Here is a 25,235-nt window from a genome sequence, read left to right as displayed (position 1 = left end):
AAATAAAGTAGTTTCTGCTCCTGTCATATAATTTTCTTTACTAATTTTTCATTGCAAAATAAAGTCCAACAGCTCTATGGAAACATTCATGCCTAGAATAGAGAGAACTCAACAGGGGTTTTTGTCTGATATATCAAAAGTTATAATGCCATAAATCATAAAAAGAAAAAAAAGCTGAATTTCTTTGATTATTTATTAAAAGAACTGGAATCAGCACATCCACCATGTTTCCAAGTGCACACAGCTTGTCAGCAATAGGGACTCTACATACTTACTGCTTACATTTCTACTTTTTCTAGTTGTTTCGGTATGTACACATCCTGCGGTCGAGTCCAGTTCAACTGAGTTTTAGTCACATGACTGCAGGTCGCTCATCACTTCCTGGTTGCCCAGAGGTGCAGAACTTTATAGTTTTTACCGAATCAAGTCAAAGCAAGGCATTTGGTTTTTGGTGCACAATTTAGATGAAACTACAAGATTTTTAAACTTAAAATTGTTTGATATTCGTGAAGGAGCAGCACCGACGACTAGTTCAAGGACTGAAAGTTGAAAATACGGCAGTTGTGTTCTGATAAATGGTGTGATTTAGGTGATTTTTTGCTGTTTTTGTACTTTCCTGCTGCTGGTTTTGTGATCGTAAGGTTTAAATCAGTTTAAAAGAATGTATTCACCTAAAATCAAGTTTCTTTTTTTGCCTTTGTAGAGCATAAACGTGGCTTTTTCCCTGTTTTGCCCTGAAACAAGCTGAACCTCTGTATGTACGTCACATTTTTAACTTCAGGAGCTAATTCCAGCCTTTTAGTTTATATTTACTCCTGCAATAATCCCGTCGCTAACACTTTTCCTGCTCGTCCGTCCACTTTCCTGCCCCTCCTTTCCCTTTTCCTCTTTGATTTTTCTCGGTTCTGTCTGCTCCAGTTTATTGAAACGCTCGGGGCTTCGTGCCAGTTTTGGAGGACAAAACCTCGGCGCGTCTACCCGTCCGTTCGCGCTCCTGAAACGCCATCTCTTTTCTGCTTACTCACGGCTCGTGGCTTAGCGTCGCGGCACAATACGACAGTGTTCTCTCCTGTAAGCTGATTATTTTCCCTTAAAATGATTACACGAGCAGCGACCCGCCGTAACTCCCTCCTCTTGGTGTTCGGATGCATCTAATCACGGGAAATATATCCTCGCAGTCACATTAAGAGGATTTCTGTGTTTTTTTTCATGAATTTTTAATATCTGCCAGGAACAAAACAAGCCTCTAATGATGTGTGTGACGTTTCGGTACAACAGCAGGTTAGTCGTAGGTGTGACTTCCTGGGTTACTGCAGCACAAAGGCCGGCGCTGCTCCAGGCTGGAAGCGGTGACCAGAACTCTGCTACAGGGGTAAATCTCCATGCTGCTGTAAGCTAATGGAGAGTAAAGACAGAAAAGAGAGATGCTGCCCTGACGTGGCTGCTGCCGAACTCAGAGGTCAGCAAACCGAGGAGCCACAGAGGGGAAGCAGAGGAGGCTTCAGCGTGAAGGATGGGATGTGACTTTGGTGCAGAGACAAACAAAACAGCAAAAGGATGATACTGCCTTTTTTTTATATATAAATAAAACAAACAAACTGAGTTGCTTGTGTCAGGATAAAATGTTTTATGTGATGGGTGGAAATCCTGGGTCAGAGGAAAGACAGTAGTTGTGGTTGTTCTCAGTTAAACAGATTCAAGCAAGTAAATTGTAAAAAAAAAAATACAAACATCTTTTCTAATCCACTTATTGTTGTCATATTTCTTCTCAGTGAGGATTTATGTTTTTTTTGTTTGTTTCTTGGACGACTAATTTCCTTTAAAATGACAGCTGGTGGAGGGTTAATTTGGCCGCTGTTGGCAGAATTAAAAGCGAGAGAGCATTGGTTTGTGTTTGTGGTGGAACTGTTGAATGTGTGCTTTAATTCTGGGTATTTTCACACTATAATAATAATAATAATAATAATAATAGTTCCTCTGGCTGTGGAGGCTGGTGGGTGTAGCCGGCTCACAGTTATCTGGTAATCTAGAAGAAACTAGGACACACGGAAACAAAGACGTGTCTTAATGCAGATCCTGGTTCAATCTCAAAGATTAGGATTAGGGACAAGAATGGTTTTAACTGATCTGTTGAGTTTGCCACGGAGGCGTAAACGCTGGTTGATCTCAGCTTAACTGCCGCAGAAGTCTTTGTCATGGTGCCCGTTGGTGGCTGAACAAAGAGTTGTTTTATTCAGACTCCACAGACTGAGTTACGTTTAATAAGTGAAAAGTCGCCTTTTACTCCTGGATGTTGTACACAGCATTTAAAAGCAACAACTTTATGCTTTTAAGCAGCTTTCCAAGAAAACGTTGGAATATTCAGGTAGGACTGGGCCGTATCAGTAACATCGGTGTAATACTAGGGTATGATATGAAATTGAAATATCGCGATAAAACTTGAGTGAAACGTGCAGCGCAGTTGTTTTCATCTGGTTTAATGCGCATGGAGCGAGAAGCATGGCGGCGACCGAGGAGGAGGGCGAACGCATCGACCAACACAGTAGGGCTGGAGCCGGATATCAGAGTATTGTGGTGGTGTCAGGATAGCGATTTAGAGATCCGAATATTCGCCGGCTGCACAACACAGCTTTAATGCACATCCCAAACAGCTGCTTGCAAAATGGAAAAGAAATTGTTCGTTTTTTTTTTTTATTTGCACCAATAAAGTTGTTCAGTTTTGAAGTATTTTGTCAATTATATCGTCAGTTATATCGCAATTTTTCTCATTTATATCGTGATAAATATTTTTGGCCGTATCACCCTAATGCCCTATGGTAGGTAACATTTATAAAACGAGGGAAACTGAATGCAGCAGTCAGCTTCATTAGCTGACAGGTGCTGTATGTCTAATGTCAGCTAGCATTAAGGCTACATGGGCTGCAAGAAGGTCGCCGGTTCCTGTCTTCGGCTTCCTCCCACAGTCCAGAAACATGCTGAGGTTAATTGGTGATTCTAAATTGTCCGTAGGTGTGAATGTGAGTGTGCTTGGTTGTCTGTCTCTAAGTGTAGCCCTGTGATAGACTGGTTACCTGTCCAGGTGAACCTGCCTTCACCCTGAGTCAGCTGGGATAGACTCCGCCCCCATGACCCTAGTGAGGATTAAGGTGTAGAGATGATGGATGGATTAAGGCTAGTTTAGCTACTTTTTATGTTGGTGACATTTGATCCGGTTAGTTTTGCCTCCATATTCCAGCTCAAGAACTTAAAAGAACTTTACACACCTACATCCTGTCATCATCACCTGATTCTCCTTATGTGTCACATGGATCGGTTGGTTCTGACATTGGTAGAGTTTTCCTGCTGCTGCAGTTTGTTTTATCTTTACAGGGCATTGCTCTCCTGTCCTCTTATATCTGCTCTTTCTCTGAAAAATGCCTAGAAAGCGTCGGCATTTTCACGAGATTTGTTGTAGTTGACTATCGATAACTTGGTCCTGTTTTCTTCCCATAAATAACAGTTTTCCTGCTCTGACTATGGCCTGCTGTAACCAGCTTTAAGTGGTTTGACTCTGGACTATCCAAAACATTCACAGTCGAAACAAACTGACTGATATGGACGAGGAGTAAACTCTTTATGTGAGACTGTTGTTTAGCTGATGAGTCCACATCTGTACGTTTGGTTTGGATGAAACTGATTTGAAACAAGTCAGCTGTGGAAGAGCCCTGAGAAACAGATGTTTAAGGTCCAAGAATGATCAATAAAAGAAGATTTCCAGCGTGGTTTCGCCAGACGTTGGTTACTAACTGTAGCTCAGTCAAACACACATAAAGCTTCTGTTTTTCTGTATAAATCCAGTGCTGAACCTTCCTGTGGCTGATGTTTAATCTGAGAACCAGATCCCCATGGTTCCTGACTCTGCAGAGCTTTCTGTTCCCATGTTCTTGTCATGTTTAAATCCCCACACGACTCTCTCTCTCCCTCTCTGTGTCACCCCCTCCCTCCCTCCCTCCCCCCTTCAGGGCTCCTCGTCTTCCGGTCGGACCCGTAGTTTCTCTCTCCTCCCCCACCTAACCCCATCTTCATCCCCGGCCTCCCAGAGGCACCTGGGCCACGCAGCCTCGCCCAGCAACATCGTCACCATCACCCACCACAAATCTCCAGCTGCAGCTCGGCGGGCCAAGAGCCAGTACCCAGGACGGCTGCTGGAGGTCAAAGAGGTGGGTGGTGACGGCAGAGCGGCGTCTTAAGCAGCAGTTTCCTAAAAAGAATGTACAGACTCATAGAAAAGTCAGTCGTTATGTACAAGCCACCAGAAGTGTGTCTCGGTGTGTTTCCTCCGCCTCTGCTGTCCTCAGATTTTGTTGTTTGGATGGTTTAACCTTTTGGTAAAGTTGCCTCCAGCTAATAACAGGTAACGTCGGCACTTAGTAAAATGGTGCAGATCAGCCCTGGCAGATGTGGCACCAAAATAGCCCAAATATTACGGGATTGAACGCCAAGCGGTGAAAGCTCATTCCAAAATAAGAGTGGATCTGGGGTTGGCTTTCTCTAAAGGAGAGGACGTGACATGGAGTTACCCTGTTTGCTCTTGGAGATATAAAGGCTCCATTACAGCAAGTTGTTTTAATAGCAGCTTGCAGCGCTTTTGGCGGCTTTGAGCAAACTCTAAATGTTGTGTTTTCAGACAGTAACTAACAATCCGAACCCCAAAACCTGCTGGGATTCTATCCTGAACCATTCATCAGAGCCAGAAACTGTAAAATCTAAGAGAATAGTCAGATTTTCCACTTTTGTCCTTGAACTACTCATCTGTGACGAGATGTTCTGTCGGCAAAATGATGCTTGAAACTGTGATATTTCAGCAAAATTACTTCATGCTACTTAAAAAAGAATTCACCACAAATGAACCATCTGTGGTAGCCTGTAAAAAAAAACCCAAAAAACATCAAACATCTGTCCCCTTTGGCACTACAATGGATCAATTAGTGACTCACTCAAGACTTTTGGGATGAACTGCAGGCTGTGTTTACTCAGAGCAGACAGGAGAGTCTGGAAATTAATTAAAAATCTGAGTTGAACACTTTTTATAGCATGTACAGTTAATATTTCCCCTCCAGTATTGGTGATACTTGTTTTTTTTTCCAATTTGCATTAAATAAACAACCTTAATTCTATTTTTTAAGGCATTATTCACAGCGTTTTAACTGTACTGTACTGAACAGAAGACAGTTTTCAGTTCTCACTACTTCTAGTCATGGTTGTGCTGTTTCCATAGATGTGTAGGATTTTATACTGCAGTAAAAAATGAGCCTGTAGTTAGGAAAACAAAAAAACAAAAAAAAAAACCCAGAAATCTTTGCCCATCTTAAGCTGTCACATGACCTGTAGGATTACATTAGTTTAGCTAACTGGGGGATTAGTTTAAAACTCTCCACAGTTCCAGATTAACTTAAGGACAAAACTCCAAAACTAAGACTCAAGCTGTAATAAACTGAAGTTATTCTTTAAATATTCGAGCCACGCTAACACCTAAACTCCATCTTTAAGGGTTTATTCTGTCTGACTCGCACCACAGAGCTGCACTGTGTTCGTGTGGTCTCTGGTCTCAGGTGGGACGCTGGTGCAGTGAGTTCAGCAGATATTTCTGGCTCTCTCAGGCCCGATGCTGCGCTCGCTCTTCGCTGCGAGTTCGGCTTTGTTGGCATTTTTATTGTATATATTAATACTGATTAACATGGCGGGTGACAGAGGGAAGCATATGTTGTCGGATCTGCGCAGCAAGTCGAGTGGCGAATGCGTCGGAAGATAAATCGTGGAGGTGATGGAAGTGGAAAAGCGTCCATATGGAACAGTCCTGCCGATCCCTGCACGTTTTTCCATAAGTGGTTAAATTTACAGGCCCACGAGCTCGTCGCCAGTTAATTAAAAACCCTCTCCACTTGAAATTTCCTATCAGTTCTGACTTAGTTTGAAGTTCAAATCCTCATTAATTCTCCCCGCCTCAGTCACCAGACCTGTCAGCTCTGGTTACCGCTCCGTCCTCATCTGCTGCATCTCCGTGCACTCGGAGCAGTCAGTCACTCTTATCTCTCAAGAGAAGATTGTTTTTTTCCCCGTCGCTCCTTAATAGCCTGTCTCGAGTCGGTTTATAGTGATTAATTGCGAGAGATTAGGCTTGAAGTTGGGTTTGTGAAGCGAAAATGATAGACATGATGAAGACATGATTGTGCGCCCGCCTGGCTGCCAAACTATACGGCCATTAGCTGCAGCTTTTTGTTTTTTGCTTTCACCCCTTTTGTTTAGAGACGAGATGTTCTTTTCGGATCGTTGCCAGGCAGCTGTGCATCTGGCCGCTGAATTATGGAGATAAGATGACTTAGCAGTTAGGACGGAGGAGGAAACGTGGACAAGGAAAGACAAGAGGCTTTCTAAATGTAAAACACTTGTGCCGGTGTAAACGGTGGGTACAGAGGAGGAGAAATAAAATCTGACAGGGAAGAGGTCGCGTCTGGCATCGTGGAAAATGTTGTTTGATCCTCACGGGACTCGTTTCTGTCCTTGAGCTGCAGGAACACAAACTTCTCCCTTTTAATTTATGTGATTTCTGTGGCTGTTGTTCAGACCAAAAGGATGGATTGATTCCACAAATGTCACTTTTTTTTAGTACTTGGGTCAAAACTTGGATGCAAAATTAGTCAATTATAGAGGAAACGCTCACAGTTACTACCAGACTTTTCTCAGCTTTATGTAGCATTTTAGCATCTTTCAGCTCATTGTTTTGCTTTTTAAATGGCCCACCACCCTGCTGTTGTAATTAAAGTGACAACAGGCAGAAGTTTTATTATCCGCAGAGACCCTTTCATTACAGATGATGCACTTATGTGGCTCTTCGCTGCAGAAACTCAAAGTTTACAGGAGCAGTCTCGTAGGCGTCCCTTTCAGCCTTCCTTTGTCGACAGTGGTTTGGGATCCAACCCTGTGATGTTAACTCCACCAAAGCAAAGACAAATAGCAGTCAGTGGATGTGACGCTATACTTCTATGAGCACACAGGAACAGTGGAGGCTATCATGTTCGCATATATGGTCGATTTTACATTGAAGATGTTAGAAATGGGCTGCAAGGTGGATCAGTGGTTAGCACCGTGGCCTCGCAGCTAGAGGGTTGCCGGTTGGCGTCCCGGTGAGGACACCTGGGATCTTTCTGCGTGGAGTCTCCCTGTTGTCCCCGTGCAGCGTGGGTTCTCTCCGGGTTCTCCGGCTTCCTCCCACAAGGTCTAAAAACATGTTGAGGTTAATTGGTGATTCTAAATCCTCTGTAGGTGTGAATGTGAGTGTGCTTGGTTGTCTGTCTCTAAGTGTAGCCCTGTGATAGACTGGTTACCTGTCCAGGTGAACCTGCCTTCACCCTGAGTCAGCTGGGACCCTGGTGAGGATGACGGTGTAGAGATGATTGATGGATGGATGGAGGAGAAGACTGCTGCTCGATGAGAACAAACGCTTGCTGTCCTCTCCGTGTTCTACCTGTTTTCTTTTATTGGTGTAAAAACCCACACAGCAGCTTTTCAGCGCCGCTCAGAAGAACCAACCCTGGAGTAGGTTCTTTTTTGTCTTCCCAGACAATCAGGAGCTTCTTCAGGGGCGGTTCTTGCGATCAGAACATGCTCAAAGTGTCGGGCCGACCCAAAATTGGCCCAGAAACTACTACGGTTTCTGGCTCGTGTTGGTTTCCTGGTATCTCCCGGTTCACTGTCTGGCTGTGATAGCGGCACGGCTCCTGCCAACGGCCTGGGTACCGTCCAAAGCAAGAAACCACTGCAAGAGTCCCAGTTTGAAATAGAAACCCTGATGTCAGTGATAGAGACAGAGTGAAACATCCGGTTGTCTGAACAAGAAGCAGGTTTTGTTAGTTACTGATCCGGTTGAAATAGTGGCATCTGCTGTGACCCTTATCCAGACTGAACACCTGTCCGTGGTTCAGCTTCCATCACCCTCACTCTTCTTTTCCTCCTCTGACAGCGACTTGAGTTTTCACAGATTGTTTTTACCGTCTGCAATTTCAGGTACCAGGGGAAAGCTGCTGATACCTACCGGGGAAAACAGAAGCGTCTTCCTGTTTTAGTAGCACAATTGCAAATGCACTTCTTTGGTTGTGTTAATCAAGGCTTCATTTTCCTCTGAGATACCCAGAAACAGGCGAAATTGCGCAGTGAAAGTGAGACGCGTAGAAAACCGCCCTGAATGCTGATCATTGTTGTGCAGCCAGTATATTGTGCACTTTGTGATGAGTTGAAGTAAAAAACGTACAGACTGCGTGTCATCAGGAGGACTGTCGCTCTGCGTTTTCTGTAAACAGTCAACTATCGCATCAAAAGATATAATTATTACAGCTCGTTTGCAAAAAAAAAAGCATTAATGCAGGCTTAAAGGTTCGACAGTGATTTGCATCAACACCGGCCAAATGCAAATTCACAGCTGGATGATGACACCACATCTCTCATGGAAAATAATGAACTTGATTACTTGTGGGGCTGCAGCCACTCATTATTTTCATTATCATGTAATCTTGTGCACCTTTTGATTTAATCACATCGCAGGTTTCTTGAGCCCAAAGTGTCCAATCGCTGGTTTTATCTGACACTCGGTCCACAAAGGGAGAAAACCCCTCTCTGTAAATGTGCTATTTTGATTTATATCTTTCATTGTTTGATGGCTAATTAGCCGAACACTTCCCAGCTTCTTCTTTAGCTGTCAGGCACCTTGAACACAGCGTCCGACCTTGCTGCTCAGCTGAAGGTTGCGACGATGAGAAGACCGGCTTTCAGCTGTAGATATCCGATCCTCGTTCCAGAATAACAGACGACTCTTGCTTACTGTCTCTCTTAAGCCGGGACAGAGGAGCTTTGTATGATGCCTGCCAAAAGAAAGCATGACTTCCCTAATGACCCGTCATGTAATTGAACCCTCGCAGCGGGATCACAGCACCTTGTGCCGCCGTGTCACCTTTCCCCAAAGTGAAGCTCCGGGGAGTGGAGCAGCGAAATCATTAGCGAAAAACAGCGCATTGAAAAACTCGCCATTTGCCACGACGGTTCGTCTGCACGTCAGTGTGACGACACACTCGGAGGAGCATCAATATTTCATGCGGGGCTTTTTCTTTCATGCCTTTCTCGCTCATTGAGGACCTGGCTGTTACATTTCCCATTCAGATGCGCCATGCTGCGCTTCTGTCTCATCGCGCTAAGAATATCTCGCCTAAATGATTCACTCTGTGACAGAAGGAGAGCGACTGGTGATGGGTGTGATTGGAGAATCATGTCTCGCCTCTGAGGGCCAGAGTGTGTCTCCTCGGTGAACCCGGGACGATTTGAGTAAATAACGAGCAGATGGTAGATCGTTAGGCGAAACAAACACTCCTCTGGTGGAAACAAGGCCCTCTGCGGTGTGCGATTCATCTTCTGTTCTGCTTCACATTCTTCTGCTCCAGAAGAAGAATCAGGTTCCCGTGACCCGATTCATATCTGCCGTCATTCAGCTCCACTCTTAATCTCTCTTCTCCTTCAGCCTCTCCTTCCTCTCGCCATTTGTTGTTTCCCTTCCTTTATTCATAACAAACCCATAAACTTGTCTGACGGCTTTGGCACAGGGCCGGAGGATGCTGGAGTCGACAGTAAAGGAGTCTGCTCGTGCTGAGATTTACACTCAGCTGTGCACAGTGGATGCGAGGAAGCTGCTGCGTGCTGATTGCGTAGCAGATTTATGGTCAGACAGCAGCGTCGGGGATGTCGTGTTGTACATCCCATCTATTTCCTGGTGGCTACGGCTGCTAATATTCATAAACACCACTCTGTTGCTCTCTGGAAGCCTCTCCAACCACCCAGCGGTAGCTCAAAGTTGTCTTTACGCCTCAGCGAATCGTCACATGATCTGCCTCCTCAGCTCTGCCCTGTTGATCTCCAGTCCCACCAGCACTCACTGGACCGGCCCAGCGCCAGGCAGGAGGCTCGGATCTGCAGTATGAGCCCAGCAGCACAGGGCTAGAGGTCTGCAGAGCCACAGTTGTTGTTGTGTGGTGGGATTGGATGTCTAAAAGGGCTTCGACACAACTGGGTTTTTAAACTCTACTAAACGGAGAAAAGTCAAAATAAGTCACGCAAATACAGTGTCCATGAGAAGCATTCATCCCCTTGGAGGTTCAATCTTTTTGTTGGTTTTAAGCCTCAAATTCTGGTCAATTTAATTTGTCTTTTTTTTAAAACAAGAATTTACAAAAAACAACTTTTATGTCAACGTGAACATAGATTTCTAAAATGTAATGTAAAATAAATGGGTCTCAATCAGATTTACACACCTGGACTCTACAGTTTTACTCCATTCTTCTTAAGGATTGTAAATGAACAGCCCTTTTTATGTCCAGTCACAAGTTTTCATTTGGATTGAGGTCTGCGTGTCTAGTTGTCCAGAACATTCACCTTGTTGCCTTCAGACCATTCCTGTGTAGCTTCAGCTGGGCTTCAGGTCATCGTCTTGCTGGAAAACAAATGTCCCGAGTGTCAGTTCTCCTGCAGACTGCACCAGGTTGGCCGACAGGATCTCTCAGTACCTTGCTGCATTATTTCACCCACTACATCTATAGGCCTACCAGGGCCTGCTGCTGAGAAGCATCCCGACATCATGATGCTGCCACCTCCATGCTTCACATCATGATGCTGCCACCTCCATGCTTCACATCATGATGCTGCCACCTCCATGCTTCACATCATGATGCTGCCACCTCCGTGCTTCACAGTGGGGATGGTGTGTCTGTGAGGATATGCAGTGTTTGGTTTCCATCAAACAGCGCGTTCGATGGTCAAAAAGTTCCAGTTTGGTCTCATCACAATAAAGAATGAAAGAGTCTCTCCATCTTGTAACTCCTTCAGAGGAGTCATAGGCATCTCGGTGGCCTCCTTCACTAGCCTCCTTCTAGTAACTCCTTCAGAGGAGTCGTAGGAGTCTCGGTGGCCTCCATCACTTGTCTCTTTCTTGCACAGTCACTCAGTTTTTTAAGGACGGCCTGCTCTTGACAATACATGTGCTATATTCCCTCCAGATGAATTTAACTCCTGGGGATTTTCTCCTGACCTTTAATCTCAAGTACTGGTTGAGCCCTCTTGTTCCTGTGCTTCCCATAATGCAACTCAGTCATGCCTGCTTCAGTGTCCCTGTCCGGTTAATCAGTCTGACTATTCTGTTTAGTATAAACTGATTTACAGAGTCTGATAAAACAGTACAACATGATGAAGGAGTCAGTTTTATCCTCAGTCTTGATAATTGCAGGGTGAAACCGTAGAACTACCATGTTGTGGCTAACACTGAGTCAGGTTCTACTTTCTGCTGGATGAGGACGACCCGGTATTTTCCACCCCTGTTGTGTGAGGCAGCAGTCGCGCTGAGATGAATGCTGTGTTTGTCGTGTGGGATGGATGGTAACGATGGCCGTGATTATGACTTGTGAGCACTCCTGGCATCTGAGAGCTCAAAATAGCTCTGTGACAGCACCGGTGGCTGGAGGAAGCCAGATTTATGCTGTAGCGCCGGTACTGTATCGGAGCTCTGCAGACATAAGCTGTCATCTGCAGAAATACGTGGAACAATTTAGGCGACTCTTGTTCATGTTTGTGCTGTTGTTGGTTCTTTTGTTCTGTCCCTGGTGTAGAACAGACAGAAGTTATGAGGTGTAGTGGAGTAAAATGGAGTAAAATGGAGAGTTAAAAGGGGTGGATGATAGCTTTATTGGCTGCAATCATGCATCGACTCAAACTTCTGGTTGAAACCGATCAGAAGTTACACATAGCAGCATCACCAAGGCGGTGACATGCTATTGGCCTGTTGGGTTGCTGGTCCAAGTGCTTCTCTGTAGCCTCTGCATTGGTTGACTCCCATAGCGGACACCGATGTAACCTATCAGTTACTGTGATTTCCATTAAATCATAAAGGATTCATGTTTGCTGGGTTTCCAGTTACTTCCATATTAGTATATTAAGCTTACCATGTTGTTGTTGCAGCTTGAATGTTGCTGTAGAGGCTCTCCACACATCAAAAGCTGGTTATTACAGCCACCACGATAAGATATGGACACGGCATTATCACTGAATTCTGTTTCATCCCTCCACTAGAGTTGTACGGACTTGGAGGATCAAAGCCAAAGGGCGTTGGAGATGTTCTGGCAGGACATGGTTGGGTTTTCCATTAATTTGTCACCACTCTGCTGTAGATAAGCCAACTGCCATTTATCATCCACAGTACAGTGTTTGAACACTAAATGATGCTTTCAGAACTTTATTATTTTTATTCTGAGACCCACATATGATAAAATTCTGCGTCTTACTCTGACAGTTTAAATGCATTCTGGGATCTTTTAAGGTCCACTGTGGACTAAAAACCCTCCTCATTGCGTTGACAGCAGTCATTCTAATCTTCTGACAGGCAGCCTTGAAGTCCCAATTTATCGGTGAGGTCTTGCGCCAAGCGTTCAGGCCGTTGTCACGCTGTCACCTCCCATCCGTCTGTCCATCCATGCGTGCATCTGTTTGTTCACCACACGTGTGATGGCGGGAGTCAGACCACATAACCGTCTCCCCTCCGTCAGCTTGTCACAGCCGACTGATGTGAACTCATCAAACGCCTCGGCTGTCGGTGCAGCAGCACCACTGGGCACTTACACCGTGTGGCGGGGCTGGATCATTGGGGTGAGGCTATTTCTGGAAGCATCGCTGGTCCACAGAGCTGTTACTGTGGTGGTGGTGGTGGTGGTGGTGAAAGCTCACTCAATTATATGTTCCCTTTATGTTCATGTCTCTCCTGTGTATCAACTAAACGAGGAATTATGAACGATATTACTGTTCACATGCAGAAAGCAGCAATAAGTAATGAGTGTGTGTTTGCGATAGAATCAAGAGGGTTTTTTATTTTATATAAAATGTGGTTTTCAAAATAAGGAAAAATATTCTCCTTTTTGTCATTTTTTTAACTCTGTCTTATTTGTGTTCTGTCTCTGAAGCCAGTCAGGTAGTTTGAGAGATGACACTTTATGTTGTTCTCATTTTTTTCTGCTTTATATTTCTCTTTATCTTCTATTTGCGTCTGCCGTGGCACCAACACAACAACAATCCTCTCCACCACGGGCCTTTTTCCACGTTTCTGTGAAAATGTCATGTTTCACTTGCATCAAGAAAGGTGGCTGCGTTTTACCGAGCGCCATAAACCCAGTGAGCCGTGTTATTTTTGTGCATGGTACGTTTTTTTTTTTGACTAACTTTTGGTTGCATAGCAACACATTTGCCGTCCAAGTTGCGTTGCCACTCGCTAAAGGCCCGTTTTAGTCAATATAGACCCGGAGGCAGGTTCAGATTTCTGGCTTTATTAGCACAACGCAGATGTGATTATACTTCTGAATCTCTTCTTTTCTGCCTCTTGTTTCATGTTGTGTGATGTGTGTTGTGTTTTACAGCTACACAGCTTTGATATCAGTGTGTAATTACAAGAAGAAATATATCACCAAACAGAATGCAGAATGTGTGTTTCTTATGAAGCAAGATGTAGAAATAAAACGTTTTTTTCAGAAACACTCTAGTTTACATTGAGAGCAGATATAACTAATATAATGAAGTAACACGCGGCTCAGCTCCACCGTCATGTCGTCCACCATCAGCTCATCACAAATGATCAGCGTGAGTGAGATGACGAGCAGCAAAAAGAGGCAGCACATGTCACGGAACAGGTTTGGACCCAAGTGCAGAAACAAATCAAGATTAAAGAGTCTATTTTAAATAATTAACAAAACTTAAATCAAGAATGGGGAATCTGAGCTGGGCGAAACTAGAAAAACGCGAAAAATCACTAACTAAACCAACAGAGGAACGAATAATAAAATACAGAAGGCTGATGTTAGTTAACAAAAGGGGAGTACTCACAAAAACTACAAGGACCAGCTGTGGGGAGGAGGTCAGGGCGACGAGGGCTCAGCAGGCTGTGGGCAGGATTGGATGGTGGACGGGGAACCAGGAAGCAGCTGGGAAATCCAAGGCAGTGTGGAGACTTTTCATGGCGCAGTGGCAGGGAAACAGGTAACCAATGACCAGGTGGAGAATGGAGGGACGGCCTGATTTTATGGCCCTGTGGTGATTAGATCCAGGGGAGTCAGTTACAGCAGCTGTCACTGATTGAGCTGACGAGTACTGACAGGGAGAGACCAAGAGGGGGACAGGACCAAGGCTGGGGGGTCATGACTGTACAGAAATGTCAAAGAATTCTCTGTGTATTGGCATTTTTTGATGTTATCTTGGTCAAAATTATGTCATTTTGGGTTTTTTTTTCCCTCCACTGTCCAACCTCTGATGTGTCTGAAAACGCAGCATCCATCCATCCATCATCTCTACACCTTAATCCTCACCAGGGTGGTGGGGGGCTGGAGTCTATCCCAGCTGACTCAGGGTGAAGGCAGGTTCACCTGGACAGATAAACAGTCTATCACAGGGCTACACTTAGAGACAGACAACCAAGCACACTCACATTCACACCAATTTACAATCACCAATTAACCTCAGCATGTTTGTGGACTGTGGGAGGAAGCCAGAGAACCCGGAGAGAACTCACGCTGCACGGGGAGAACATGGAGACTCCACGCGGGAAGATCCACCAAGCCAACAAAACATCATATTTTAAGGCGTATTAGTACCAAATTGGCTGCAAAAATTACATCTCTCACAATCATTATTAAAACGTCCTTAGTGTGCACCAGTTTTCAACCAAGAGCACTTTTTGCTCATTAACTTTAGGAAGCCAAGAGTCTGGATTTTCTAAAAATACTCGTCCTCCAACATGTATAATGACGCGCTGCAGCAGACGGATGGTTTTTAACACATCGCTTACACAGGACGAGTGTTAATCATAAAGTATTGATTGATTTTGTCACAAGACGACACAGAAAAGCACTGAGTGATTACAGCGCTTTGTTAAAACGAGCTGAACATTCAGTAAAGTTGAATGAGACTCAAACTGTCTGCAGGGTTTAAGCCGTGGAAAGAAAAAGCAGCTCTTGTGTGCAATAATGAAACAAAGAGTCCTGATTGTTTGAAGGACACAGTGGAAATGATACGGTGTCAGCGTGCTGAACACCAAAAACTCTATTTATAACGAGCATTCGGAACAAAAACTCGAGCTGCGTCTGCCTAAGGACGTCTACATCCGACCCGGGTGAAAGACTCGATGATTGCACAAGTGCTGTGCATTTAAAAATAATGAAATGAAATTCCTGCTCACGAACGCGGCTGCCACATACAACCTCAGTGCAACAGCTTCTCAGCGACTCCGAAATAACTCTGATGCAGGAGGACAGATGTGCCATCCGAGTGTGTGCGCGGCGAAAAGTGTTTGTGAAGCTATACAATATTAATGAATACAACATTTCCAGGCTGATAAACAACCCAGATTCATTAGCCCTGAGAGAAGCTCGCTGCATCACCCGCCAGCCAGAGCTGACTTTGTCTTCTTCCCTTTGTGATGCATTTAGACTGCGAAAGGGGGGAGTCGCACGGAAATAATTTTCAGAGATGTTTCTGTGTGTCTGCAGGAGTTCGGAGAGAAACTTTTCTGGTTTGAAGAGTTTCGGCAGTTTCTTTTTGGCGCTGTCGTCTCAGAGCAGATGGTTGTGGGGATCAGTTGTTGCCTGCAGTCAGGATACGGAGGTGATAGCAGCAGAATTAATGTCACTACCTACGCAGTGTGCTTGTGTAAGATACTGGAGGATGTACAGTTTCATTTATATTTCTTTGTCATGCGTGTATCCACATTTCACATCCGTACAAACTCTTTTTTTTTTTCCAGCCAAAGTTATTTGCAAATGTGCCAAGATATTACAAGTGTAATAAAAGTTTACTGTAGATTCTAACGTCCCTGATGATCAATTATCGGCTTTAAAAATAGCCATTAAGACAAGAATATGTCTAGTTTCTCAAGCATTTTTTGTTTTTTAATTTGATGACTTGTCTCATCACAATGACTAATTAAACTAATTAGGTCTGTAATTAGTGAGTCAGCAGTACACTGAAGGTTTTATTGTTGTCAGCAAGTGCTCACGATCCTCTGAACTCCGAGCAGTTTCAATATTATCTCAGATTTCCTGATGGAGTGGCATGTCAGGGATGATAAATTGATAAATGCAGTAGTTTTTTTTTCTCTTTACTGTATAAAAAATTTCAAAACAAAACATACTTTTAGGTTTCAGAGGGTCAGAGAGGCTCAGTTCTTTCCAACTTTCCTGTCCAATGAGTGGCACTTGACCCCAAGCACGATGCTTCTACTGACTAAATATTCACAAGCAAGTCATGCATCTACAGTTTAAGAAAAACTACAGATGCATTTTTAAAAAGGCTAAATAATCGCCTAAATCTGCTTTGCACACGAAGTAAAGTCTACATTTGTTGTGGATAGTTAGGAGTTCTTGTGGGCATTTATGAAGCAAGGAACTAAAATACCCTGCAGTGTCCATGTTTGTTCTGTGGTTTCTGGACAACAATGGAGGTATGTAGGACAGAAAACGACTATTTTTTTTTGGGTTATTTGGTTTTGGGATTAAGAAAGGATAAAGAAAACTATAAAATACTTTCAGCTGGTCTCCTTTAAGTGCCTGAAAGAGCAACAGGATGTATCTGAGGATTTCTCCTGAAGCACATATAAAGGGATTGTCTCCTAGCCATCCAGTGTGCCGGATTATATTCATGTTAAATTAAGTTGTTTTGAAAGGCTGGTTTAGAAATGGATTAGTAGGAGTCTTCATATCGAATGGCGGTGTGATTCCCATTTTGGGGCAACCCTGTAAACCATAAAGCCTGATGTCACTGTTCACAAAAACTCGTTTAAAGCAGAAAGGAAAAGAAAGCTTTGAGGTGGCTGCTGTTTCTCCAGGACAATGCAGCCGAAAGCGGCTTTGAACTCCATGAACCCGACTCATATGAGGTGCACAGTCTGACTGTTTCTCAAACTGGGACTGAACTTGCGTGATTCACCATTTTCAGGGTGAGGATGAAGTCATGCAGGAGAATCTGGAGGCTCGAGATGTGAAATTCTTCCATTCAGGGGTTGTGGGGACTCACACTGGTGGACGAAGTGCATTGAAGTTAAATTATGCAGAAAAATACTCCAAGAACAATCTTTCTCTTGTGATTTGATCTCGTAGGTGGTTGATGTGAACATCGGTGGTAATTCGAGTAATGTCGATTCTGTATTTTAACGTCTTCCTTCGCTGCTCTTGCCCAGGTGATGTCCCAAGCGGAGGGCCAACAGAAGAACCTCGTCCAGTCCATCGACTCTCTACCCACCAAGGGTCCGCTCTCCTGCCTAGATCAGGACCTGCTGCTGCTCAAAGCCACGTCGGCTGCCACACTCAGCTGCCTGGGCGAGTGCCTGAACATCCTGCAACAGACTCAGAGCCACAGCCAGGCGCCGCCTCCGTCCCAGGCCTCCCAGCGCAACCACGCCGGCCACGGAGCCCCCTCCGGTGAGTCCGCCCCGGGCCCTGTTCCAGTGCTGCTACTGGAGCCCCCGACCCCTCCATCTCCCCCATCCCCCTTGTCTTTTCAGTCTCCTCCTCCTCCTCCTCCAGAGCCCAGCTCCAGCGGCAAGGCCCAGCTGGGGCAGCTAGACTGTGGCTCTTGCCCCTGCCTGATGGGTACCATGAACTTAAACGTTTGTAGTAAATGTTGTTGAATGTTGCATTTGTCTGTTGAACAGTTTTATTTGTTCCATTTATGTTTTTTTGTCACAGCTTGTAGTGATTAGAATTGTTCTGTGCTGTTTTCCATTCGTTTCTTTTGTTTCCTCTCTTCAATGTCATCAGTTGCATTGAAATGCCAAAAGTTCCTTACAATGGTAGTGCCAAGTACAAGCATGACTGAAGTGTGTATGACAAAGAACTTATCGTCGGTACTGTTTACAGAACCCTTGAAAGCATTTCAGACTGTCTCCCTACATGCATGTCAGAGAAAATCAGGATCTGTGTGTGAATGAGTAAACCGAAATATGATGACTATGCACTTCTAAATCTCCTCAAAGGACTAAGTCTTTGCCAAAGGAATCCACACTGGTGCCTCAAATGTCAGACCTCTGCCATGTTTAACCCTCTCTGTGCCAGATCACTATGGATCCAATAAAGTTGTTTCGATTTAAACCATTTGCAGCCTGAGGGTGGTTCTATTGGCATAACACCAAGGATGAGGATTAAAGAGGACTTCTTAACAGTGTAAGGTAGACGACAAGTACAAGACAGGAGTAGACTCTGTTAAAATAAGGTGAAATCCATCAAATGTTGTGCTCTAATCCTATTTCCCCCCCAAGTACAAACAAATGTTTGTAATCCATTTAGAGTCTCCAGGTCGCTGTGGAACAACAGCACCATAAATGCTGTCTCCAGGAAAGAGGAGTGGAGCTGATTTAACTTCACTGAGGAACTTGAAAAGCTATTGAGTACCAGAAATTCATTGCTTGTAGGCTTGAAAGGTGGCTCTGAAGAACTGCAGCTTGTTCCGTTTGTGGACGATAGCAGAGTCGGTTTGCATTCACGGCAGTTACAGTGGATCCGAGTGCCCAAACAAAAGAAAACAAAATGTGTGTTTTTACCAACAGAAGCTTCCCAAACACATGTAGAACTCTAACGTTGACGAAACAGTCTCTACTCTTTAAAAACTGATTAATAATAAATGGTAATCAGTGAATAATAAAGTGCTAAACGTGCTGTCTGTATAGATTCTTGTGACAACCCTAAGAGCTTCATAAAAAAAACAACTGTACTTCACTTTTTGGTTCTTAAAGATGCTTCACCTCATCCAAGAGGCTAAAAGACGAGAGGTGAAAGTCTTCAAGAACCAAAAACTGAAGTCAAGTTGCTTTCTTCTGACGCTCCCAGGATTTCTAAATGTGATCTTTCTTTGTGGGATTCGACAGATGTTTTAGGACCAATTACTGGAAATAAAGGACACAAAGGTAGTTGAAATGCCTCCTAGCGGTATCTCCTAGCGGTATACATCCAGCTCTGAGGAGTCATCAGAGCCAGTGGAGACCTTGGAATGGCCCCGGAAGAGTTGAAGATTAATGGCAACCAGTGTTCAAGTAATCTGCTGCCACCTGAATCTGGTTAATCAAAAAAAGCTGATGGAAGGTTTGACGCACATTTTTCCAACTTCTGGGTTCCCTCTGTAATCCATCGTAACTGCCGTGAATCCAAAGAGAAAGCTCCCAAGAGCAAGCTACTACATTTCCAGAGGCATCCTTTACGCCCTGTAGGAGTGTTGAAGTCAAGAAGCTGTGGTCCACCTGCATCTGTGACTTTGGGAAGGTGGTTTGGTGTCTGTGTTTAGGGGGGTGCAGGATCCCGTCCTGAAGTCCTCACAGTTTGTTGGTCTTCTCTTTGCGCCAGCAGTCACCCTGCCCTGTACCTGTTCGTCAGACAGGGGGTGGTGTGGAGTGGGACCACCGGGCCGCAAGTACAAACCTCTTTCCTTCCGCTGCCTGGCTGATAAGTCCTGTGGGGGTCCAGCTGCTCCCCGCTTCCGGCATGTATCCCCCACACCTCAGTGAGGAGTTTATTGTCAGGATCCTCGGTTCTGCCGAGTGACGGATAGTGTTGCTCACCAGCATGGGCAGCATCCTGGTCTGATGCAGCTGATAACAGGTCGTGGCTGGCTGGTCGGTTGGCTGGTTGAATGGTATTGTTATGCCCACACAATAAAGCATTGCCACTGCATGGGCAACGTAACTCTTTGGTACAGAGCCGAGCATGAGGTTGGACTGAGTTTGGCTGGCACGTTGGTCCCTCCGGGCTTCTGTTGTTAGTACAAAACCAGAGCAACTTGTCTGAGTCCGCTCTAGTAACGGCAAAGAGAGTGAAGAACCTGAAGGAGCTTTGTAAACTCCAGACTAAAAAAAACCTGCCAGTCACAAACCAGACAGCATATTATCAGCTGGTGTCACGGAGGATCTTTGCTGCTCGCTCTCGCTCTATTTGGATCCCCCTTCCCTCCCCTCTGTCACCGCCATAAAGAGCTTGAAGCCCCACCCTCACCAAAACAACATTTTCCTTTAAGGAGCTGAACATCCATAAAGGAAATTTACTTTGCAAATTAGTCCCCTTTGCAGCTTAGCACAAAGACTTTAATGCACAAGAACCCCAATTAACCAAAACTGAGGTGAATGGCGTCTTGTTTTAAGAGAGAATAAAAGAGAACACATGTAGGGTAAGAGTCTGAATTGATGTCACGGCCCAGAAATGGAAGATTAAGCCATTGGAAACATCTACTGCATGACTGTTTGTCTCTCCACTGTTTGACCTGCGATAGCCTTTCTATTCACCTGCATGCTTCTATCCAATGGCCCAAACATGCCCCTGCTCACCCACACCTCTTTTCCACCAAACTATCTCTGGTTCTTTAATCACTTCTGTCTAGCAAACCAACTGTTTCCACCAGTTTTGAGCGGAACTATTGCAGTCGAGGACGTGTCGCCAATGGACTGCATCGCACAACTCCGGACACGACATCACAAAGCGTTGAATTTCATCAGCAAACCAATGCACGCCCTTTTTTTCTTACTCAACCTCCCAGCCGTCTCTGTAGAATACATGACACCCAACGCTTTCGTCACTGTTCACACTTGGTGTCGACGAAAACTTTTTTGGTTCCAGCTGGTAACCTTTGGGTTGCGAACTGATTTATTTTTTCAGAATTAGGTGCGCAAATCAGAACCGAATCCGTTCCATGTTGGTGGAAAAGGGGTGACAACGTCTCTACTTCTGGTGCTTCACTGTGACATCCCAGAAAAGTCTATAAACCAGTTTGCTGACTTAAGGATTTCTTTGTAATAGGACAAATGGTATAAAGCTGTTAGCTGTACCTTGACATGTTTCGGCGTTCTTATCTGTCGCCTTCTTCAGAAGTGTCATCTGACGTGTGTGACGTGTCTTTATCAGCTGTTCTTCCTGTGTGTGGCCAATCTGACAGATCCAGTGTCAGTTAGGCCACACCGACCACCACGCGGTGATCTCTGGAGCAGCACATCCAGGTGTGGGATAGAAGGAACGCTCCATCATCTCTGTTGATTGTATGTGAGCCTCGTTTCCTGATTTCAATCGCCTCCCGGATCCAGTGCCTGTATTTATGCTCCTCAGTTCCTATGATCATTGCATCTTTCCAGTTCATCACATGATTCTCCCGCTTGCCACTGCAAGCGGGAGAATCATCAACAAGAAAGCCTAAAATCTGCCATCTCAGGTCACTACCTGAGATGGCAGATTTTAGGCTTTCTTGTTTGGCTTTTGTTTTCTCTGATTTTGCAAGACGTCCAGTGGTTTCTTTTTCGCACTCTTTCTGGTGTGCTGTCCTCCTCACGCTGAAGGCCCGTCCCGTTTCGCCCACGAACGTTTTACAGGGGATTTCGTATATTACGAAGAACAGCTGATAAAGACACGTCACACACGTCAGATGACACTTTTGAAGAAGGCGACAGATAAGAACGCCAAAACATGTCAAGGTACAGTTAACAACTTTATACCAGTTGTCCTATTACAAAGAAATTCTTAAGTCTACTTGAACTTTGAAGACAAAATGAACATCTTTGCTACAAAACCAGTTTGTTGCTTGTGTAAAAAAAACTCCTGAGCAGCATAAACCACTTCCACAGATTCCCCTTAAATGAACTCACAGGAACCCATTAACCTCCAAATATATCGAGAATAACCTTGTAAGAAAAAAAGGAAACGGGTCTAAAATTCAATTTTCACTGTACTTACAAATCACTGCCATCCCACTCGCCTCTGGGCAGAGCCGCCCCTGTTCACGCCTCTGCTGTGCAGGAGGTCAGGATCACTAGAGGAGGTTCACTCACACTTCCCGGGTTGCTGTCAGTCAAGCTGTCAGTTGGCCAACGCAGGGTTCTGGCCTGAGGGCTATTTCAGCACATTTTGCGGAGACAGACTCGCCTCGGGCCCGACGGCGTGTTGACCTGCGTAAGCACAGCTTGCTTTGCGCTAATGGATATCAAAGAGCAGCCTCGTGGTGCGTTAGATTTTTAACCCAATTTGAGTGTTGGGGGCGGAGATGAGCAGGGCCTCTGGTGCTGCTCCGTTAACAGCACTTTGAGTCCACGACTGTGATGTGTGTTAGAAGCTGTTAAATGGGGAAACTTGCTTATTTATTTTATTATTCAAGCGAGAAATCATCTAAAAAGGAGTTACTGATGGGTCTCGTCATCAAATGCAGGTTTGGTGGTGCAGAAACCCTCCAGTAGCAGTTCTGAGGATGTTGTTGTTCAGCAGATATCCTGTCAGTCAGTGTTCTCACCTTTAGTTCCTCTTACTGCAGTTTTCCTGTGTTTGGCCTGAGTCATCGTGGTTTTGGAGACTGTTCACCAAACCATGTAGGTCAATGACCGACTGCTGAGGCCACGTTAAAACCGACATTCTTCTTAATAATTGGCAATAGACAGACTTACAGTTACTGTTGGGTTTTTACAAAATCTTCCATAAATAACTGATTTTGCAGTGAGTTCATTTAATCCTGATATAACACTGAAATTAGATAAATGAGAATACTGATTACAACCCAGGCCTTGTTTAACCCTTTGAACCCCAAACCCACCATTGGGTTTACTGTTTCTAAAAAATGGTCAAAATTACGCCATTTATCAGAGAATTACACGATAAAAACGGAAATAATTGGCAGATTTTTGACTTTCCAATAGGCCTGACCTCTGAATCTATTAAGAAAATGAACTAAATCTAAGCCTAAAACTCTGATATTTCGTTAAATTTACTTTATAATACAAATCATTTGCACTAAACACAAAAACATTCTTCATTCCTCATTAATGCCGAGAAGCCATCAACGACTCAGCCGCCACCAGCAGTCATGGGACAAGAATTCAGCCACTTTTCAGCTGAATTGGGTTTAGGAAGGCAAAATTCATAAGTAGTAAATGATCTACAGCAAGCAGAGTCACATTTTTTCCAGTATTGATAACAGCTGTGGGCACTTGGAAAATTGTTGTACAATTTGATTCCATTTTATTTTATTTTATTAATTTTTTGTAAAGTAAATAATCCCCCCCAAACAAGAAAAAACATTTGCGTTTTTTACAAATATTTGATTTTTGCATTACAACTGTGTCAAACTGCATGAAAACTATTTCTGAGTTCTCTCTGCTTGTAGTCGTGGTCGCGCTGTTTCCCCAGAAGTGCAGGACTTTATATCGCAGTTACAGTCTAATGGGAGCAAAAATGTGTAGGATTAACACCTCTCAGTCCTCTACATTGTGCTTATTCATACGCGATGTCGGACTGTGAGTGTAGACGCATTTTGATTTAAAGTAGTTTCCTCCTTTTTTGGGTGCATTGATCACAAACTCTGTGAAAAACAGTAAGAAGAGAAATCTGAAAAACCACATGAGGACCTTCTCAAAACACTTACAGCTGCATTAAAACATCATGAAGGTGAATAATCCCCTGTAGACTTAGATTCAATGCAGTGTTATAAAATGACGCTTTAATAAGTGGCATGAAATAGTTTAAAGGCTCTGTTATGATGCTGACTGTACGAGGACTTCTTTCATTTCTGCACAACATTTTATCACCAGAGTCAAAGTCAGTCATCATTCCACTCACCACTGAGTCGATACAGCAGACCCACATCGATCAAATATCAGATTTATACACACAGCACACACAACTTCCTGGTGTCTATACTCTGCACACCTCAACATCTAAACAGGAGAGTAATCTGAGTACTTTTCAGTCGCCCTGAACACTCCAGCCACCTCTGTATCACTGGTGCTGACTGAACGCCAGCAGTCGGCTCTGACGCTGCCCTGTCGTCTTTCAGATGGTGTTCCTGTGTGGACTGTACCAAAGTCGCCCTCAGGGGAGCAGCTGAAGAACGGCGGTCTGACTCCTCTACAATCAGCCGAGCCCTCCCCGGCCCTCAGGAAAAGGAGTCTGTCCCATGGTGCTGAGGTGAGAAACTTTTACGTCCTGCTGTCAGTTAGCGCCACTGGATTCTGTGTGGGTTCTCTGTCGGACCCCCGCTGACTTGGTCTGGCCTTGGATTACAGTGGGACGGAGAACACTGTACAGCTGCACGATTAATCTGGGACAGATGGTGTTGTCCAGACAGTGGTTGGTCGGATGATTGCACAGAAAAATCTTTTTCCATTTACCCGTTCTTCGGTCCGAGGTTGAGGCTCATGAAGCGAGGCGTAAGTGTGTAGGATGTGGTGATTTTTACTTCTTTTGTTTGTTTTGTTGGTGCATTTATTGGATTATGACAATATCGACAGGAAACACAGCGAGCGTGACAAGCGCCAAAGGTCACTGCCAGTAATCGAACCGGGAAATCGCATCTCTATGGTATGTGTCTGTGTTGGTGCACCAGGCTGGACCTGAGAGCATCTCCGTTGTTGTTTCCATCACGACCCTGCTAACCAGAAGAAGTCTGTATATAATGTAGCTTTACTCAGTGGCAACGCGTTATAAGTGTGTTTTTAGATTGGTCTCTGATTTGCACCGGCTTGGTGTCGCCCGTCCCAAAACAAATCCCCTTCCTTCGGTTTTTAAGTCGGTTTTACGTCACTGTTGTGTGATTTGATAGGGCAGAGTTAAAGTGTTCCTTTAGCTGTAGAGACCACTTGAAGACACAAATGGACGTTTTCACAAAGCTGGAAACAGGAAACAATGACAGGAAATAAATCCTTGTTTCTGTAAAACGAAACCATTTTAAACGAGATTTTTGGAGTCAGATATTGAGAAACATTAAAAATCATCAGCTTTGCTTTTAAAATATGGAAAGTAAACGTGGACTTAAAAGTGAAGTCGTACTTAATGAAAATGCCAGCAAAGGAAATTTCAAAACAGTTTACGTTTAAATGCTAAAAAATTTCATAAAAGCAGATGTTTAAGCCTCTGAATCCCAAAAGCATGATGTTTGTTTAAAAAAAACACCAAAATTATATTAGCTTTCTGATCTATAATGTGTCATTCTGTCATTAAAACGACACAAATCTAAACTTTAAACTGTGATATTACCGTAAATTCCATATTGAGCACATCTGAATATAAACCACACCCACTATTGAACAGTCTCAGAATCACTTCATCACTTCCTCAGTCTCTCTGTTGTTGTCGCTCTCAGCGTCACTTTGGTCTCGAGGCAAATCCGTAAAAATCCATAAATTA

At 44.3% G+C, this 25,235-nt stretch overlaps 1 protein-coding gene across 1 annotated transcript in view; it reads left to right on the top strand.

The window, feature by feature from the left end:
- Positions 1-25,235, top strand: part of LOC103356601 (oxysterol-binding protein-related protein 10) — a 101,852-nt gene that overhangs the window by 34,780 nt on the left and 41,837 nt on the right. The window contains exons 5-7 of the mRNA XM_008280822.1: positions 4,002-4,199; positions 17,279-17,519; positions 23,887-24,017. Of these exons, the coding sequence (XP_008279044.1) occupies positions 4,002-4,199; positions 17,279-17,519; positions 23,887-24,017 (570 nt within the window). The remainder of the gene's footprint in view (positions 1-4,001; positions 4,200-17,278; positions 17,520-23,886; positions 24,018-25,235) is intronic.

The sequence above is a fragment of the Stegastes partitus genome, unplaced genomic scaffold (assembly GCF_000690725.1).
Source record: "Stegastes partitus isolate 25-593 unplaced genomic scaffold, Stegastes_partitus-1.0.2 Scaffold6, whole genome shotgun sequence".
Taxonomy (NCBI): Eukaryota; Metazoa; Chordata; class Actinopteri; family Pomacentridae; genus Stegastes; species Stegastes partitus.
This window is presented reverse-complemented; position numbering and strand designations above follow the sequence as displayed.